This window comes from Terrapene carolina, unplaced genomic scaffold, assembly GCF_002925995.2.
Source record: "Terrapene carolina triunguis isolate 2854851 unplaced genomic scaffold, T_m_triunguis-2.0 Scaffold96, whole genome shotgun sequence".
Taxonomy (NCBI): domain Eukaryota; kingdom Metazoa; phylum Chordata; order Testudines; family Emydidae; genus Terrapene; species Terrapene triunguis.
Genome location: NW_020664447.1, coordinates 20,171,221 through 20,190,699, shown reverse-complemented (window position 1 = coordinate 20,190,699; position 19,479 = coordinate 20,171,221). Strand labels below are relative to the sequence as shown.

General features: G+C 38.2%; 1 protein-coding gene across 6 annotated transcripts in view; it reads right to left on the bottom strand.

Annotated features, from left to right (window-relative positions):
• The window catches only part of PPFIA1 (PTPRF interacting protein alpha 1), an 87,459-nt gene that overhangs the window by 34,467 nt on the left and 33,513 nt on the right, over window positions 1–19,479 (bottom strand). For all 6 annotated transcript variants that reach the window (XM_024218089.3, XM_024218091.3, XM_024218092.3 and 3 more), the window contains exons 3-15: window positions 19,305–19,406; window positions 17,744–17,908; window positions 14,974–15,048; window positions 14,359–14,460; window positions 13,900–14,121; window positions 12,298–12,444; window positions 8,582–8,716; window positions 7,136–7,219; window positions 6,345–6,476; window positions 3,679–3,741; window positions 1,954–2,033; window positions 1,575–1,725; window positions 438–661 (exon numbers count right to left, since the gene is read on the bottom strand). In XM_024218089.3, coding sequence (XP_024073857.2) covers window positions 438–661; window positions 1,575–1,725; window positions 1,954–2,033; window positions 3,679–3,741; window positions 6,345–6,476; window positions 7,136–7,219; window positions 8,582–8,716; window positions 12,298–12,444; window positions 13,900–14,121; window positions 14,359–14,460; window positions 14,974–15,048; window positions 17,744–17,908; window positions 19,305–19,406 — 1,682 coding nt within the window. The remainder of the gene's footprint in view (window positions 1–437; window positions 662–1,574; window positions 1,726–1,953; window positions 2,034–3,678; window positions 3,742–6,344; window positions 6,477–7,135; window positions 7,220–8,581; window positions 8,717–12,297; window positions 12,445–13,899; window positions 14,122–14,358; window positions 14,461–14,973; window positions 15,049–17,743; window positions 17,909–19,304; window positions 19,407–19,479) is intronic.

Here is a 19,479-nt window from a genome sequence, read left to right as displayed (position 1 = left end):
CAGCCTTTCTACTATTACTACTCCATCGTGCCTAGGTATTTTACCTCTTGCACAATACAGAAGATCATCCACTCTAACACCCATTGGTAGAGTATTACGATAGCAGTAGTTACTACAGACAAATTTAGGAGAGAATAACCAGCAACTTATCACATGGCAGTTTACATGATAATTAAGAACTTGCTCTCAATTGCTATTAGCAGCAACAGCTACTGCCACCACCACCATTTATATAGTAATTTCTATCCATATGTACAGTGTCAGAAGCATTTTACAAAGTTGGCCAACCATAACCACTTTTAAATTATTTTTTTCCAAATAAAACACAGAGGTTGCGTGGCTTACCCATAACCACACACAAATCAATGAGAGATCTTTAATTTCTGCTATGAAAGAAGCTTATTTTATCATAATTGTAATTAACCGATAAACTATACCTAATCTCTTTGTTAATTGCATCCAATTGCTCTTGAAGCATCATGGCTAAAGTCTGAGCATCAGCCTGACCACTAGGTGACAAAATATCGACTGAACTGAATATAGTCTCTCTGTCATCTTCACCATCCGAGACATCAACATCACTCTCGAATGCTTGTGCTACATTTGCCAACACACTTGCTTGTTGTGCACGTTCCCAATCCTGTTCATTAAGGGTTTGAACCTGTTTAAAAAAAAAAAAAAAAAAAAAAACTAGAAATCCCAATCTAATTGAAAAAACAATATAAACCCTTTACTATTTAATTACTTTCAAGAAGCTAAAAAAAAATATAAAAACAAAGTTAACAAGTTCTCCCTTACATGCTGTAGATATCCATCAGGAAAGCAATATTTAGAAAACAGTAAAAACAAAACCAATTCTTTAGAAAACTGCAGAATTATAGTAACGGTTCAAGTCATAGAAAACTTACGCATATCCCACCCAACTCTAATGCAACAATATTAATCCAAATTCCATCATACGTTTGATGGACTACTCAGTATATTTAGGAATTGAGCCCTGTTGAAACTGAAATATTTAAAGGGACAGAGGGATTGCTGCCAAATGATGGATAGCATGCTAGATTATTAAATTGAAATTGCAACATCTTTGTGCACACAAATTAAAATCTGGATTTGGGTTGTTTCAGATGATATTTCAGTTTCAAAGTTATATTTTCTATCACATTTTTTAACAATGAATACGGTATCAAAATCCCTACTTTTTCAGTTACTAAATAACAATTAAAACACACATTAAAAAGTACTGGTAATTATGTATTTTGGTGAAACAGGAAATCTAGTGTATACAAAAAAAGCAGAATCTAGCAAAAACCTACACTTTAGTATACAAAATAAAAATGTCAATCCCTTAAAGAAAAAGAAGAGTTTTTAAACTTCTGAGTAGCCCACTTTGGGAAAAAACTGTGATAAACAATAAATATTATAAGTGCAAAAAATTCTAGTGTCATTATTTAATAAGGCTACACTATGCAGCAGTCACATACTATGTACTTCTATCCTACAAACTTGCAATTGCCTATTAGATCAAAAGAATCTAAGCATATTTCGCTATCAAAATAATAATATTCCATTACCTTTGAAGGTTCATCTCGTAGAGCTGCCAAACGCCCTTTCTGGGGCCGTCTTAACACTGATGAGGTGCTATAGGGATCCGTATGACTGTCAGCCACAGATAATGGTGTCATCGGATATCTGAAATCTGGTACACTACCCAAATGTGGTCGGCTAAAACGTGAACACAGATTAAATCTTTAGATGTATGGAAAAGACTATTCTTGCTCCTCCGGTTTTAATTTTTAGACTGAAAGTAATATTGCAACTTTGGCTTAGAAATATTATTCATTACTATGCTCAGTAATAATGTTTAAAATTATAATAATAAAAAAACCTATAAAATATAACAAAGCTGATTGTAACCTCTAGCAAAACAGTATTCTCATTAAATGCTTGTACCTATGGTGAAGAGAAGTGGCTCTGATCCTAATTTGGTCATTTTCAGCCCTCATTGCTTCAATATTTAGTACCAGTTGATCCTGCAAAGAATAGAACAAGAAAAACAAATCAGGAAACAAATGTACAAGAGCTCTGCCATTAGATTCATTTAAAAAAATGAATGTATATATCTTCCAGGCCCACAGAACTCATTTCCACTATTATGTGTTCTACGCAATGGATTGCCTTCAAAACTACTCCTCAGTGAAGCAGGCCTTCAAAGACTTCTGCCATATTAACAGTGGTAACCATTAAATCACCACTACTGATCTACTAAACACCAGAGAGCAGTACTGGAAGTACTGTGGTAATTGAGATGCCTCAGTCAATTATGCTAGGTAAATACCGATTTTTTTTTTTAATTGAAACAACTGAATAAGAGATGTATCCACGTGTGAATGACTGGCTACCACTGATTAGAGTAAATGAGAAAACTGAATTAGTAAGGACAGCCTGAGGATGGCTGAAGCTCTATACGAAACAGGACCTTAAATCCAGCCACTTGCAACTAGGATCTCCTCATGCTTCCCAGAATTTTATATGTAAGTAGTAACTGAATGATTGAGTAAGTCACTTCAACAGAAGACTGAGAAGAGTGAAATTAGGACCTAGATAGCCAATGGCAAGGGGCAATTCCCAGGTTGAGAACTCCTGTCCCATGCCACAGATATTCAAAGCCCATCCTGCAGAACACTCTAATACAACCTGTAGCTCTTAGTTTCTTTAAATTTGCATAACTGATGTAAAGCCTGTGCAACTTGGTCACTTCACAACAAAGTATTTTAGGACACATAGTACATACTATTGCTGAATAAGCCATACAAGTATTGTGATGTCAGAGCAGACATTCTCATAGCTGCTTACAATGTGAATCATCAGAACTTTGGGAATGAAAGGTTGTGCCAACATTATTTAGAAAGAAGTGGGATGGCCAGACAGTTAAAGGAATTTTGTGCATTCTGCTACCCCATACCCAGAAAGTGAAAGAAGGTTTAAGCATAGCCCACTCCTCTCCTCCAAAACATCTCCAACACCTTTAGTGACAAGAGCTCTGTTCCTGATGATTCTGAGCTGCTTAATCCTCCCCCGACCAACAAGAGCTCAACACAGCAGCCAAGTATGATAGGTGCTTCTCCTGTCCCACTCCATAATTTTTGAAGTGGTTTTTAAAACAGTAGTGTACAAATTTTACAATATTCAGTAGCAAGCTTTTCAAAATGTACACTGGATGCCTCTGTTATAAAATATACATTAAGATGCACTTGCAACTGAAAAGTTTTATTTGTGTTTTTACTGCTCACTACGTAAGTTATGCAAAAAATATGAGTTAGACAGGGCCTTCAGAATCCTGGTAAATTATCAATACAGCCCCCTTGTTTTCACCTAGTTTGTACTTAACTGAACTAAATTAAATAAGTTTTTCAGCAGAATTGCCTAAGTCACCTGTAAAAGCCGCAACAATAATTCTCTGAACCAAAGGAGGCAACCAACCTTTTACAATGAACAGTAACAGTACTAATTGTGCCACAAGAAATTACCGAGACCAAAGCAAGAAACCAAGGACGTTTAAATATTTTTACACAACCTGCTATAACTATAAAGTTATGTAGTATAGTTTATATCATATTCCAGCTATGTCCCAATGGAACAGTTACATTTTTATTTGAAAAACTATCCGTATAATACCTTTTCATGTTGAAGATCCTCTACTTGCTTCTTTGCACTTTCAACTTCTCGAAGAAGAGAGTTCTAAAATAAAATTGCACAAAGTTATGTTACTGTTAAATCATTGTAGATCTTTCAATTTTTTGAAGGGTGATTAAGGTAAGAAAAGCTATTACAAAGGTCCATTACATAAGGAGTAACTGCAGTACCTCTTAACTCACAGCTACTTAATTTATTAACTAAAGAAAACTATTAGTTGTGCCTACTACTGTTATTTTTTTAATATAATTAAAATAGATTCAGTCTTCTGGGTCTGTGATCCTCTATATGATTAAATTACTGGTGATAAAAGTTAGCAGAACACTAAACAGTTACTACTAATAATTAGAGCCATACAAATCCGCAGACCATTTGTGGATTAGATGCAGATATAAATTTTGTATCTGTGCAGGGCTCTACTATAAACCGTGGTTTTATCTGTTTGCTAGTTTCCTTTTGACAAAGTTACTCTAAGTAGCAAACAGATATAATTTTAATGAAAAAGATGTCTCAGACAATCAAAGCAGGATTGTGGTACAGTTACTGATGTATAATCTTTCCTGGTCTTTAGATTCCCTTAATACTGGTTTTATTTGTCTGATTTGCATAACCATCATACAGTAATTTGTCAGCTATACAGTATTGTAAACTCCGGTACTCTCATAGTTCTCATTAGCAAGAGTGCAGGAATTTGCATAGTTATCATATGGCAGTTTATCAATATCTGTACTATAAATATACAAATTTTATACAATAACTAACTACTACAATCATGCTCAAACTGACTCCCATACTCAGGCTACGAAAGTTGTCTGTCAGCTACAAAAATCACCACCACCAAAGCATCTGGCTTCCTTCAGCTGAAGCACAAGATCTCCAATAATGTATGTGATTGTAGTATACAATAATAATGAAAATGGCATTGTCATTGCAAAAGGGAAGTTGTTTTAGGAAGTTTATAACCTTTTGACTCATTTTCTCCTCCCCCGCCCAAACTGGTTACACACTATCTTGAAAGTTCTTGTTTTTAATTGTTTGCATCTTAACTCAGTTTTGAAACACTGGAAGCTACAATATAGGATATTCTGGGGAGAAAGGCTTAAATGACCTGGATAGAGACAAATGAGATTCTATTCAACTATACATTTTTGTTGGTTTCCTATTAATCATACACTTACTTTTCTGCGTAACAGTACCTTTCTGAGCATCAATACTAACAGTGAAGTATATCTAAAAATGTCTTTTTACTTCATGAATAATATCTCAAACTTAGAGAGAGTTCAGTCAGTCTTATTCCAGAAAGAGGTTTTGTACCATGGTTAGCCCAAACAGACTGGCACTGCGACAGAGTGCATAAAATATATTCACTGGTGCTGGGGGTAGGTCAGAGCTTTGAATCTTGCTTCCCCACTATGTTAAAGTCAGAGGCCAAATATTTCAGACTTAGGGAGCCTAACTTTAAGCACTTAATTCATTGGGTCCCAGAACAAGGGCCAACAGGGCCATAGTAGAGTTTTATTCAGTCATGCCTAATTTTCCTTAGTTCCCTTTGAGAACAAAAGCAGAGAGGAAAGCAAAAGCCCAGCTCTCTTGGGATTGTAGCAAAGAAGCCATCTGCCTCTAGAGCCCTGGAATAGTATTGTCAGAAACTCAGCTGGGGTGCTGGTGACAGACCACTTGCTGGTCACAGCAAAAACAAGTGCCTCTGAAAATTCAGACGGATCATAAAATATGCCAGCATGTTGAAGCCTTTAAAGAGAGGGCCATTTAACTTTTACTGAAAATTTTTCCCAGGTGAGTACCGTATTCCAAAAGACTCGAATCTACATCTTCAATATGGGGGAATGCAAACTGAAATGATCATTGAACAAAAGGAGAAAATGCTACCACAGAAGGAACTTCCTTGTTTTCCTTTAAGGATTCTTTCATCCTACTGAAGAAATGCAGTGCCACCTCAAAGAAGAATCTCTGAAGAACTACAGATGAAAGTGAGCCAATAAGTGAAAGTCCATGCAGGCTGCAAGATGTCCCAAGCTGGAAGAGGAACTGAATTAGGAGGGCAAAGAACGCAACCTTGGACAGGGGTCTGAAGTGTGCAATAATTGATCACAGAAAAACTCCTTGGTCCAGTGACCATTTTTATAGTCAAGTAGACATTCTCCTGTGAGGGAAAGAATATCACCATGATCCAGGAAACACTGGACTAGATAGAAAAGGAGGAGTGGGAGAAAAGATATACGAGAAGAATGGGACTCAAGATCTGTGTTCTGTTCCTGACTCTGCAACAGACTTCTTGTATGACCCAAAGCAAACACATTTATACGGTCAACACCAATCATCAATAGGAAAGCATAAAAATCCTTACAAAAAAGAATTAAAGGAATTCCCCCCCACTCCCAAAGAATTAAGTTTAGGACATAGAAAGCACTCTCTTGATAAACTGGCTTAGTTTTCTAAGAATCAGCTATTTTCAAAAAGTCATGCTGATAGTGTCTCTAAATGGAAGTTATTTATGGTAAAAGATACATTATTTAACTGCTAAAGTTACAAGAATAAATTATATATGTATTGTAAAATGGGTAACAAGCATATTGCTAAACATTTCATTATTTTTTAAGCTACTTTCATCACATTAAATTATTTTCTACCTTATCTTCCAGAGCAGCCATCCTTTCCTTGAGATGAAGCTGAAGTCTTTCATTGGATTCAGACAGAAGTTTATCAACAGTATCTGATAAACGTTTATTATGTTCTTCATTCATCTTCTCTCTTTGTCTAGCCTAAGTTATTTAGGAAGCATTAAAAGTATAATTAATTCAAAGCTGTTGATGTTATCTGTCCTACGAAACATTTGAAAAGTATCATTTAGAAAGATCTCCAGATTGTGAAAACTGTAAGGCTCACCACACTCAAACTCCTTATTTTCTCCAACGAAAGACACTTTTCTCAAAGGTTCAGAATTAATCCAGATACCTTGATCATCCAAAGGCCTTCAGGGATACCCAAAACCTTCAGATAATCAGAAGTACTAGATTCACAGGCTTCCAAGTGTGAGTTTACAGTCTAGTGACTGAGTAGATTTCAAAGCCTGCAGAGCGAACTCCAAGGCCAGCTGACTCAGTATGTCTACAGAAGATTTTTTTGTGTGTGTGAGAAGGGAGATCTAATTAGAATAAAGTGTAGTAGACAGGTACTTTTAAACATTTTATTTCAAATTTCAGCTGGAAACTCAAAGCTCACAATTAAGTTCACTAACTTTAATTAAGAGCAACAACTAACAAACATCATAAATCCCCAAACCTCGCCTCAATTTTTAGCACCACATTAGAGGTGGGACATAGAAGAAGGGAAGGCCCAGCTCAACCACCGGCTACCATGCAAGGGATGATAGTTTTACTTTTCAGTTTGATTTCTATATCAAAAAATATTTTTGTAATACCCTTTGCAATTCCTGATTCTTTTCCTCCAATTGTGCTTCCATCTGTCGTAACCGTTCTTCAATGTTGCCATGTCTCTCCTCAGCCTGTCAATTTGAAAACAAACTAGAACTAGTATTTAAGTCTTTAAGTATGTACTGAAAACTGATGTGCTAGCAAGAAGCATAACATGCTTTTGTGTGCAAACTGCCATTTTTGTCCATATGCAGTGCAAAACAGCTTACTACTAGAACCTAAGAATCCTCATTATGTTAAATGATGATCAACTAATCGTCCCACACCAGAATTTCATGGTTCAGCCATTGCTGACAACTCACTTCTCACCAGGAAAATTTACTTTCATACTTCCACAATGCAATAAATGTATAAATCCTGTCACAGGATTTCCTCTCTTCCCTCATCCCCATTTGCCTATGTTAGTAATCATGAAAAGCAGAAAGCAGCAAGCAGAAACAAGGACCAATGTACAAATTCTACCTTCCTAAACTTGGAGGCAAGTTCCAACAGTTTAGCCTCTTTAGCAGCAGAGTTCCCAGAAGACAAAGGGTCAGACTACAGAGCCAATAAAGGGATAGGAAAGATAAAAAAAATGAAAACAAGACTTTAAAGACACTTAAGAAGTCCATGTATAGCTACTAGACATACTATTACTTCACACTATAAACTGCTATTCTCCCTGCAGCCATTTAAGGACATATAATGCAAGCTGAAATTTGACTGCCCATTACTTAAAAGCTTTAGCTCAATCCTTCCTTAGGCCTGGCCTATACCTAAAAGTTAGGTCAACAGATACACTACTCCGGGGTGTGACAAGTTCACAACCTTGAGCACCACAGCTATGCCCACCTAACCTTCAGTGTCGATGTGGATAGGTCAACAGAAGAATTCTTCTGTTAATCTGCCTATCTCTGGTCAGAGAGGTGGATTACCTACAGCGATGGAAAAACCCCTTCTGTTGCTGAGGAAGTATCTACATGATGGCGCTACAGTGGCATAGCAGCAGTGCTGTAGTGCAGACATGGCCTTAGTTTAAAAAAAAGAAAGAAATTGTCTTCTTCCCTGCCAAGACATAAATTGCTGATTGTATTAAATGACTCCCAACACATTCTTTCTGGACTAAAGCAGTTCTATCCAGTAACAAAAACAGTAATTCAAACAGCAAAGGGAAAGGAAACACTTTTCACAATGCAACACACAAAGCTGATACAAGAGCTGCTAAAGCAAACTCCCAATAATAGAAATACAGAAAGAGGAAGTCATTAGAATTTAAATATTTTGAACGTATGCTAGATAATTAGGAGAATGAATAAATGGAAAGCACAGAATATAGAAAACATTTTACTGATTCTGTTTGGAAAATCAGTGAAAAAAGACAGAGAACAGAATTGCTATAGTTGGAATAACCACAGAAAAGACTCTCTCACAATGCAGTGAACTACTGTCCCCACCTTTGAAAGTGCTGCAACTCTCTGTGCCAGTTCGGCCTCCACCTCAGGCAAAGTCTCAGCTTTTCTCAAAGTCTGCTGCAACTTTTGCTCAGCCAGTTCCAGTCGTTCTTGCAACTGTCGGTTCTTATCTTCACTCTAAAGATCAAGAATGCAACAGTCACCATTTACAACTAAAATGGTAGCTACTTGTTCTTTTATCAAATACTGGAGTAGAGAGACAGACAGCTTCCTTTATTAGACTTATGGAAAACAATTTTCCAGCACTGATTTTACTTTCCAAACACAAAAAGAAGAAAAGCAGTTTTCCAAACTAACTTTTAAAATTAAGTTTGTCACATAAAAGTGCTATTTCACTGCACTAAAAATTGAATTCCTTCATAAACACAGCCACAGCATGTGAACTATCATGGAGGCATTGCTAATGGCTCCAATTTTAAGGTTATGCGGAGGTTTGCAATTATAGTGGAGATCAAATTCCTTTGCTATTTAAGTAAAATTATTTATATGAGCACTAAATTTAGCACTTATTTTTCTAGCAAAGTTAAAAGTAAGTGTGTTAAGTATTTTAGAAGTTAAGGTTAAAAATGACTCGATGTTTCCTTCTGTTCCCACTACCCAACAAGTGACTGATATATAACCCTTCAAAGTTTAAATTAATTTAGTTGTACACAAAAATCTCAGGCATTAACCAGTTTTCTTTTTTCAATAAAATAAATAAATAAGAAAGTGATGAGCATTATTTGCTTCAACTGTTTCTGTCTAAGCCAAAGGAAAGAGATGGATAAAATTTATTCAAAAACAGAAATGGTTCCTATCAAAGACAAGTAAAACTACAAAGCTTAGGCACTTCATTGCTTGTTCTGTGTTCAAGCCTCTGCTCCCTACCCACTTTCTCAATCCCCAGGCAGTCCACTTTCCTTCATTCTGTCCTCTCTTCCAGATAGCCCCACTCACCTAACTGCTTCCCTTCCTAGACCCCTAGCTAGAGCCATCAGCCAGCTGCTTATCCTATTGTGCTCTGTCTCTCTGCTAAGGTTCAGAGGGAGTCCTGGTATGATAGACTGAGCAAACCTGCGGGAGGCAATGGATAGGTTAGAGCAGTGGTCCCCAAACTGTGGGGTGAGCCCCCCTAGGGGGACAAGAAGAAACATTCAGGGGGGCATGACAGGGCCCAGGCCAGCCCCAACGGGGGGGCAGGAAGGGAGCACCATCCAGCCCTGCTCTGCCCCCAGCTCTGGCCCCAGCCTTGGCCCCTGGCCTGGCCACAGCGCCGCTCCCAGAATCGGGCCGTAAATTACAACATAAATTAAGTTGTCATGGGATAAAAGGGAAGGTCCTTTCATGGACTGAGAACTGGTTAAAACACAGGGAACAAAGGGTAGGAATTAATGGTAAATTCTCAGAATGGAGAGGGGTAACTAGTGGTGTTCCCCAAGGGTCAGTCCTAGGACCAATCCTATTCAACTTATTCATAAATGATCTGGAGAAAGGGGTAAAAAGTGAGGTGGCAAAGTTTGCAGATGATACTAAACTGCTCAAGATAGTTAAGACCAAATCAGACTGTGAAGAACTTCAAAAAGATCTCACAAAACTAAGTGATTGGGCAACAAAATGGCAAATGAAATTTAATGTGGATAAATGTAAAGTAATGCACATTGGAAAAAATAACCTCAACTATACATACAATATGATGGGGGCTAATTTAGCTACAACAAATCAGGAAAAAGATCTTGGAGTCATCGTGGATAGTTCTCTAAAGATGTCCACGCAGTGTGCAGAGGCAGTCAAAAAAGCAAACAGGATCTTAGGAATCATTAAAAAGGGGATAGAGAATAAGACGGAGAATATATTATTGTCCTTATATAAATTGATGGTACGCCCACATCTTGAATACTGCGTACAGATGTGGTCTCCTCATCTCAAAAAAGATATTCTGGCACTAGAAAAGGTTCAGAGAAGGGCAACTAAAATGATTAGGGGTTTGGAAGGGTCACATATGAGGAGAGATTAAAGAGGCTAGGACTTTTCAGCTTGGAAAAGAGGAGACTAAGGGGGGATATGATAGAGGTATATAAAATTATGAGTGATGTGGAGAAAGTAGATAAGTTATTTACTTATTCCCATAATACAAGAACTAGGGGTCACCAAATGAAATTAATAGGCAGCAGGTTTAAAACAAATAAAAGGAAGTTCTTCTTCACACAGCGCACAGTCAACTTGTGGAACTCCTTACCTGAGGAGGTTGTGAAGGCTAGGACTATAACAGTGTTTAAAAGAGAACTGGATAAATTCATGGAGGTTAAGTCCATTAATGGCTATTAGCCACGATGGGTAAGGAATGGTGTCCCTAGACTCTTTTTGTCAGAGGGTGGAGATGGATGGCAGGAGAGAGATCACTTGATCATTACTTGTTCGGTTCACTCCCTCTGGGGTACCTGGCATTGGCCACTGTCGGTAGACAGGATACTGGGCTAGATGGACCTTTGGTCTGACCCAGTACGGCCGTTCTTATGTGCCCCAGCCTCAGCTCCCAGCCCCGCCTCCAGCTGTAGCCCCAGCCTCGGTCCCTGGTGCCCGGCCGTGACTCCAGCCCCAGTCTTGCCCCAGGGGGGGGAAGAGAGAGGAGAGCATGGGCAGGGCTAAGTGGGGGCACGATGTGAAAAGTTTGGGGACCACTCGGTTAGAGGCATGCGTGCCTAGAGGCAGTAAGGATGAAAGGTTCATAGAGGCTCTACACCAGAAATAAGGGATGCAGACTAGTCATTGTGGGGAGACAGGTAAAGGAGGAAACAGTCAGACATTAGGATTAATCAGTGGGGTTGAACAGTGGGGCTCTCCCCTTCTACCTCTAGCCCACACTCTCCCGTCCTGTTAAACTTTCAAACATTTTATAAAAAATGGAGCTCAAAGTTATTCCAGAAAGCCATGGAGTCCAGGGGCATGAGGGAAGCCGCAGTACATGGAGAGGAGGTAGAGAAAGGGATCAAGCCTGGGGTGGTCCGGAGAACCAGCAGAGACAGAGATGGAGGTGAACAAGTATGAGAGATTAGAGGGGGGGTTAATAAAAGAGGAAAAATCATAGGCAAAGTTTTAACATAATACACTCCACTAATTCCAACACAGCTATAATTCACACACGTGCAAAGATATGCAAGAGGACAGCACCAGTGTGCCTCCCCAAGATCTGTCAAAAGCAAAACCTTCTCTGCCATAAGCTTTATATGTCAAAATGTTTAATTATTTGTTGCTAATTAACAAATCACGGAATTCCCACACAAAATACTAAATTAGTTAAGAATACTTAACTACATTTCTTTTGAACACAACCATTTAGAGAAAGTCTCCTGTTAGAATTACAACATCCTCCAAGTGAACATTAATTAACACTTTTCACTAACAATCATACCCAGATACACAGACTCCTCACCTCCACAACAAATTCTTTTCATTTCCAACATAAAATTGGAATTCTAATTCTTCAAAGAAACACAATCTAAATACAACCTTAACTTTGACCTCAGACTTTCATAGGTAACCACAGCACATTAGACTTATTTTTAAAGTATGACTGCTCGTAAGATATCGTAATATTCTTCAGATAAAAAGTAAGTTCCTTAGCACACACTGGGTACTACTATAGTTTAATTACCACCATCTTCATCAGCAATATATTCAACAGAATTTTCTTAATATTTTACTTTAATTAAAATTATTACTTGTCGGTGCATGGAGTCTTTATTAGCAATTTCATTTTCAAGTTTATCATTGAGGTCATGCACAGATGTAGCTTCACGCTGTGCAGCGAGGTAGCGTTTTTCAAGAGTTGTAATTCTCTCTTCCATGTCTTCCTTTTGGGCCATGGCCTATGTTATGAGAAACAGTTGTCAGAATAAAAGAAATTACATTTAGTCACTAAAAGCTATGATTTATTTAATAATCTAGGCTAAAACAGTATGAAACATACTTTCCCATTCCTACAGCAAAAAGTATCAAGTGTTGAGATATTTACTCAGAAGAATTGTGTTATTAAATTACAAACTCACTTTAAAATAAAAAAAAGACTAGCATAAAGTAGTGAGTTACAGAATGCTTAATTATTATTTACCTCAGAATTATTACAATATAATAGTAGTTTTCCTTATAGTGTGTTAGACTGAACTTACGCACTGAAGTTTTTTTTTTTTTTTTTTAACTTGGGAGCCTTAAGTTCAGCTCTTAAACTCATATTCAGCCATTCAATACAAAAGTGTCCTATTTTCAAAGGTTTTGGGTACTCATAAATCCCACTGAAGTTCAGGTGTGCTGCAGAAACTCAGTATCTTTAAAATCAGGATCTTTATTTAGGTACCTAGATATGGATTTAAGAGCCTAACTTTAGGCACTCAAGTTTGAATATTTGGGGCTAGGCTTTGACATCTTTTCCAGATTGTCCATTTTTGCATAGTGTACAGCACTATTTACATTTCCAGACTAAAATTTCTTTTAAAAAATCATTGAATGTTATCTCCCAGCTTCTTTTAAGTACACCTTAAATCACCTTTAGAACAGTGGGTCTTATTACACAAAGTTCCACATATCAAAGCCACTGTGAGGATTATTTTCTGTACTTTGAAATCTTTGAAAATACGAAGTGTTTTATACTGTAGATATTAGGCATTTTAAAAACAATTTGTTATAGTTATCTTAAGGAAAAAAGAATTGGCAAAAGTTAGGGTATCTAAATTTTATTCTTATTCCTAGAGTAGCCTTGCCCTTAGAGCATTTACAGATCAAGCAATGTTTATCACGTTTGTGTATTCATGAATGTTCGGTAGCACATCTATTCTGAAGCAAGAATGGATAAATTCCACATCTTTTTTTTCCCCTGGGGTAGCTACATATATGCAACACCAAATTTTCCTTCATCTAAGTCTAGACCCTAGCTAACAGTTAGCAGGATACATTTCTTCCAGCCCAGAGGGCAGAATGTAGGACACCTACAAGAATGTCAATGCTTCTACTAATCAATTAGTAACCATCACTTTAGCAAACAATTAATAGAAACACAAATTTGAGGATACACAATTGAACGATACAACTTCAAGAAAATTAGCACTCAGGAATGAGCTAAGCAGTTAGGCCCAGATCCAAAAAGGCACTTAGGTGCCTAAGTCCCAGATTTAGTCACCTAAATCCAGGTGGTGGGTTCCCTCCATGGATTGCTAAGCTGAGATGGCATCTCCATGAACCCCAGACTTAAGCATCTATCGCCATGAGAGGGAAAGGGCTTAGTACACCCCCCTAGCGGCTGGCTTAGACTTTCACAGTTCATTCCTCACCTCTCGTACATCTCTTTGCAACTTTGTATTCATTTCTTCTGATTTTATTAAATCTTTTCTAGCTGTGTCAAGATCTTCTTCCAGCTCTGTTACTCTGCTAGAAAGAGCAGTGAGACGTTCCTTCATTTGGCCTTGCTCGTTGGTCTGCTTGTCTATAATTTCTTGGAGTTCTATAACTTTAGCAAGGTCTTCATCGTGGCTTGAAGAACCATCAGAAGATCTCTATTACATTAAAAACAAAAACAAAAAAACCCACCAACTTAAGTTTCCACACTACATAGAGCTTTAAAATATACTATATTACTTCAATATAACAAAGCTAATTAAGGTTAGTTTGTGCAGTCTATCCAATAATAAAGTTGTAATAATTACCTTGTGCTTTAATTATATACTTAAGACTGCACAAATATTGCAACCCATACATGACAAAAAAAATCCATCAGTGTTAAACAACCTTACCTTCCCATTTGTGCTTGGTGTATTTTCCTGATCATGATTGATATCCAGCACCCCATCAGTTAGTGTTCTTTTCTGATTGTTTTGCTCTTTCAGAATCATTAACTAAAACCAAAAGTAAAAAAAAAAAAAAACTGTAGCACATTTCACTTTGTATTTCACTTATCACATAAGCAATAGCTAACATAATGCAATGACCTAACTTTGAAGCAAATGAGTAAGAATTTTACTGATTTAATATTTAGAAGATTATTAATGCTTTAAAGAAGAGACTGATGTAGGTATGCATGGGCAAGATGTAGTACAGGCAGCTAAAAACCTATTCCATGCCTGCTATGCTACTGCCATCAGTCTTAAACCAGAAAAAATTCTATCTGAGACAGCAGAATAATCAGCTCATACATATAGTTCCTAAACAGACTTCTATCAACAAGAACTAAGGTGAAATCAAACTCATCCAATTGGGATCTAACTAAAAACAAAAATCTACAAGTAAAGAAAATAACTTTAAGAATCATCTATATATACTAATATTTGGAAGAATACTGATTTGATGCTATGGTATAAATTCTTCCACCCAAACATCCCCCAAAATTTTATTTTACTATAGGGACCTACCTCTTTATGCGTAGTACCTAGTTCTTCTTCCAACAAACTACACCTTTCAAGTGCTACTCGTAATCTTTCCCTTACCTGAAAAATAAAGTCATCAATAACATAATTTTATAGCTTTCTTAGCACTGAGCAACTGTGAACACAAGACTAAATTTTTATGTGCCTAGAGATATGGCTTCCCATTTCGTATGCTTAATTGCTCCATCAGTGTCAATGACTTACACTATCAAATTCTGAAGTTTTAACATGCATCACAGAAAGGATCTTCTGGAAAACTGACTAAGGTTTTAAGATTAACCATTGACTGACACTTTACCTAACAAGGAGACAGAACTTCTCTATTGGGCAGGTGAACTCCATTTGCTGCCACCTTTTAAAACTAGACTAAATTCTGTGTATTTAAAATATACCTCTCCCTTGTAAGGAAGACTCAAACACCTGTAATGTTTGTATTATCTAAGAAGTTAGTGATTTCAATTTATAGAATTTGCAAGTTATAAGAAATAAGCATTTTATTAGACACAAAATTTAGGAATCAAACTGCTAGTTGGGAGTGGAGTTCGTCTTAAGCTGTGCCCATTTGCACAGCTGAGCTCTATGGTAGCAGGCCCAATGCACAGGCAAACTGAGGGGCTCCAGGACTCCCCCTTTAACCAGCTTCCTCCTGTGTAACAAATCCAGGGTGGGTGGGGGCAGAGAGGATCTTTTCCCCTGTCCCTCCCTTTCTAGCCCTACTTCACCATCTTCCCCTCTTTTTTCCTTTTCTTCTATTACACACATATGCTGTCAATGTAAGGGAAAGGATGTGTAGACTAGGGAAAGGAAGAGCCAGGTGAAAGTATGAAAGGGAGGCGATGAAGAATGAAGAGCATGTGCAGATGAAGGGGTAGAATGAATGAATTTTCTACATTAAGAAAATTTACACAAGTGTAACACCAGTGCAAATAAGCGCCTCAAAGAGATTTTATTCTTCTTTAAATCTTCCCCAGATGCAGCATGACTCCCCCAGCCCCAGAACAGCCACCATCCTATCTTCCCTGCTCTTGCACTTGAAGCAAGAGGCAGCAGCACACTCAAACTCCAACCAAGTAGAGCAAACAGAAAGGCATAACAGCTTCACAACATGTTTTTGCTTTCCCTGTTGACTGCACTGACTGAACTGGTAATTATCACCTCCTCACTGACTCACTCACCAGTTCACTTAACTGCTTCTTTGATCTGCCTTGTCTAGGTCTGGTGTAATTGTTCACCTTAAGTACGGAGCCAGTCACTACACTGCTACTAATTTCTCTCATTTAACTACTTACATACTCAAGTAACACTCCCTTGAGCATTTGATTATTTATATAATTTTGTATTAGTGATTAGGAACAAAGACAGTAGGAATCAGTAGATTCCTTGTAATCACACTGCACTGTTGATTACTGGTACCACTTTACACTTTTTGCACTCATCTCTAACATTACCATTTCTCTGCATCGCATTTACCTCCCTTTTTCTCTCCCTTCCCCTACTTCATCTCCCCTTCTATTCTACCTTCTCCCTATGTTACTCCCATCAGTTTTTCACTCTTCTGTTCTTCCTGTCCCATTCCACCACCTCCTCACTCCTACACACACAAATCATACCTCTGCTTCCTCTTTTGCCTTTTTCTGTTTGTATCTGGTAACATCCACCCCAACTCTGACTCCAACTCCTCCCACAACCTTCCCTATCATCACCAGTTCCCCTAGTTCCTCCCCAGCAACCTCCCCTCCACCCTTTTTCTCCAGTCCGAATGGAATACCCAAACCCCATTTTAAAAAAAATGTCACTGCCATCCACAACCATCTCCCTTTCTCCTGTCTCTCACATCCCTAATTTCCTCTTCCAACACTGACAAATGCCAGCTTACCTGTCCCTGTTCTCTTAAATTCATTCAAACACTTGCTGAAAAAAGTGTCTTCCTGGTTTGTTGCGTCAACCACATTATCATTTTGTTTGTATCATTTCACTGGCTTCCCTTTCCCACAGCATCAGGTACAAACTACTTGTTTTCATTTTTAATGCCCATTGTGGCCTGAGATCAGACTGATCTCTATTTTCTCTCCATCAGTGATGCCAGCCTTGATTGCCTGTGTCAAATTTTCCAGCATACATGTTTGTTTTCTCCCGTGCCATTTCTTTTTCATGGGAACAGCACCCTTCAAAACGCCACATAGCCACACCACACTATTCTCCTTAAAACTCACCTATGCCATGACTACTACAAAACACTTGACAATGGTTAGACAGCTGGTATGCTGCGACTGCTGCTTATTTCTCTAGCCACAACTGTCAGCATTGTTACCCTGTGCTCCCACTGTCTATTTGTTATAACCACCTGTTGTCCATTGTCTTCTACTTTGTGTACACCGTATCTAGTCAATTATGCCCTTTATGTATTACTGTAATACAAGTAAATAAGTATGAAAACCCCTAATGTAGATATGTTGCATAAGCACAAAGCAGGGCTTTTTACACTAATGCAGCTTACATTGGTATGTTACTATATTAAGTTGCACTGGTTTTGCTTTAGTACGGCACATCTACATTAGGAGGTTGTACTGACGTAACTGCATCAGTGTGGTTACACTAGTGTACATTTTCTTAAAGCAGACATGGCATAGTCAGAGAACCTAACTTCTGAAAACTTTTGCTCGGACAGTTATTAGTTCCACACTTTGGCCGGGGGGAGGAGGGGGAGGGAAGAGGAGAAGAGGGAGGAAAAACATTAGCTGGCACACTTCATTACCTTTTCATCAAGGGCTTTGTGATGTTCAAATAGTGATTTTAGTGCTTTGAGAACTTCAACTTCACTAGACACTCCTGCTGGAGACTGAGCCTGTCTCTTTACAACAGTCATTCTAAGGGACCGCTCATGTCTGGAGACTAGACATTCCAAATGTTCTAATAGCAGCTGAAACAGAAACAAAAAAGTAAATAAGGAAAAATGTTTATACCTGTTTTGAACATCAGACTAGAATGACTTTACTTTCTAAACTATTAGGTTTGAGTTTAGAACTTTGAACCCAGGAGTCAAAAGTTCAATGTTAAATATATTCATTTGTTTGCCTTTTAACATTTCAGTGATATCTTTGTATAAAGTTAACAAAATAGAAGAGGTGCAACATGGACCACTGTTCACCCTTTTACCCAGCATTCTTCCCCAGACTTAGCCTCTAGGTAAGATGCCAGGTTTGAGAGAGCTTCATTTTAATCTTTGCTTAGATAAGACTTCTCAGATCCTTGTCCATTTCAAGTCTGGGAACTGCTTTCTAATCACCAGGACTGGGTTGTACACAGGAAATGTATGAAGAAATTGTTGGGGAGCAACTGCTCGAACCATGGTTGCGCAAGCTGTCTGTATGGATCTCCATGACCTGCATTTCTACTCCATTACTTCAGAATCTTACGCTAATTCAGAATCCCTTATCATGAAGGAACCCTCTGGCAGTCGGAACTGCAGTCCTTTATCTGCTGTTGGGTGGAATATACACAGGGTGCAGTCACAGCCCTAAAGACACTGCTATACTGACACTTCCTTATATGAGGCACAATTGTACCAGCAGCGAGAACCCATATGGACAATACTCAAAGAAGAACTTACAAATTTTTATCTTTGAGTTTCAACTTGGTGTATAAGAGCATGATACACAGTCTGAAGGGAATCTCAATATTAAGTTCAATTCTCCAATTAATTATATTTTCCGTAATGATGGTTTAATGGGGTTTACAGGCCCTTTAAGTAAAAGAGCAGGACGGAGTCAAGTGTCTCCCCATTCCAAAAGTCTCAACAGAACAAAGATCCGGGGGAGAAGTGGGGCAGATATGGGGAGGGAGGAAATGGTCTCAGGGGAAGACAGTCTTGGAGAGACTGTTTAAAGGCCTGAAGCCAAGACTTTTGGAGTGTAGATTTTTGTAGCTCCCTGTCTCCTAATCACTCAATCAATCTTCCAACCAAACAAGACAAAACCCAGGTAGGTAGGGGACGGCACAGAAAGCTCCCTGTTCTCACTGTGAGAGGAGATGTTATTATCCGGGAAGGACTGTTTGCTTGCTGACCTCTCCTCCCAACCCAGGGGAGCAAGTACTGAGTTGGTGAGACTCAGAAGGCTAGAAGACAGCACCCCAGCAGAGACACTTGTTTTGTATTTGAGGCAATTTCATTTTAAAACAAAGAATACTGCAGCCACCCCGGGTGGAGCTAGACAGAAAAATTTAAAGGGCCTGCCAAGAAAGAGGGACAGACCGGCTCTGGGTGGTAAGCTAGCCACAGATGGCAATATTCAATAGAGATCAGACAAGTAACTAACCCTTGTATTATTTCTTTCTGCTTTCAGTTCAGCAATTTCTTCTTCCCTTTCAAGGAGCTGTTCCCTGCATACATTAAGCTCTTTAGTAAGTGCTGCAAACTCCTGGAATAAAGCAAACAACAATACATTAGTATCGTAAAAGGTGTGCAACCCAATTATATGAATTATTAACACA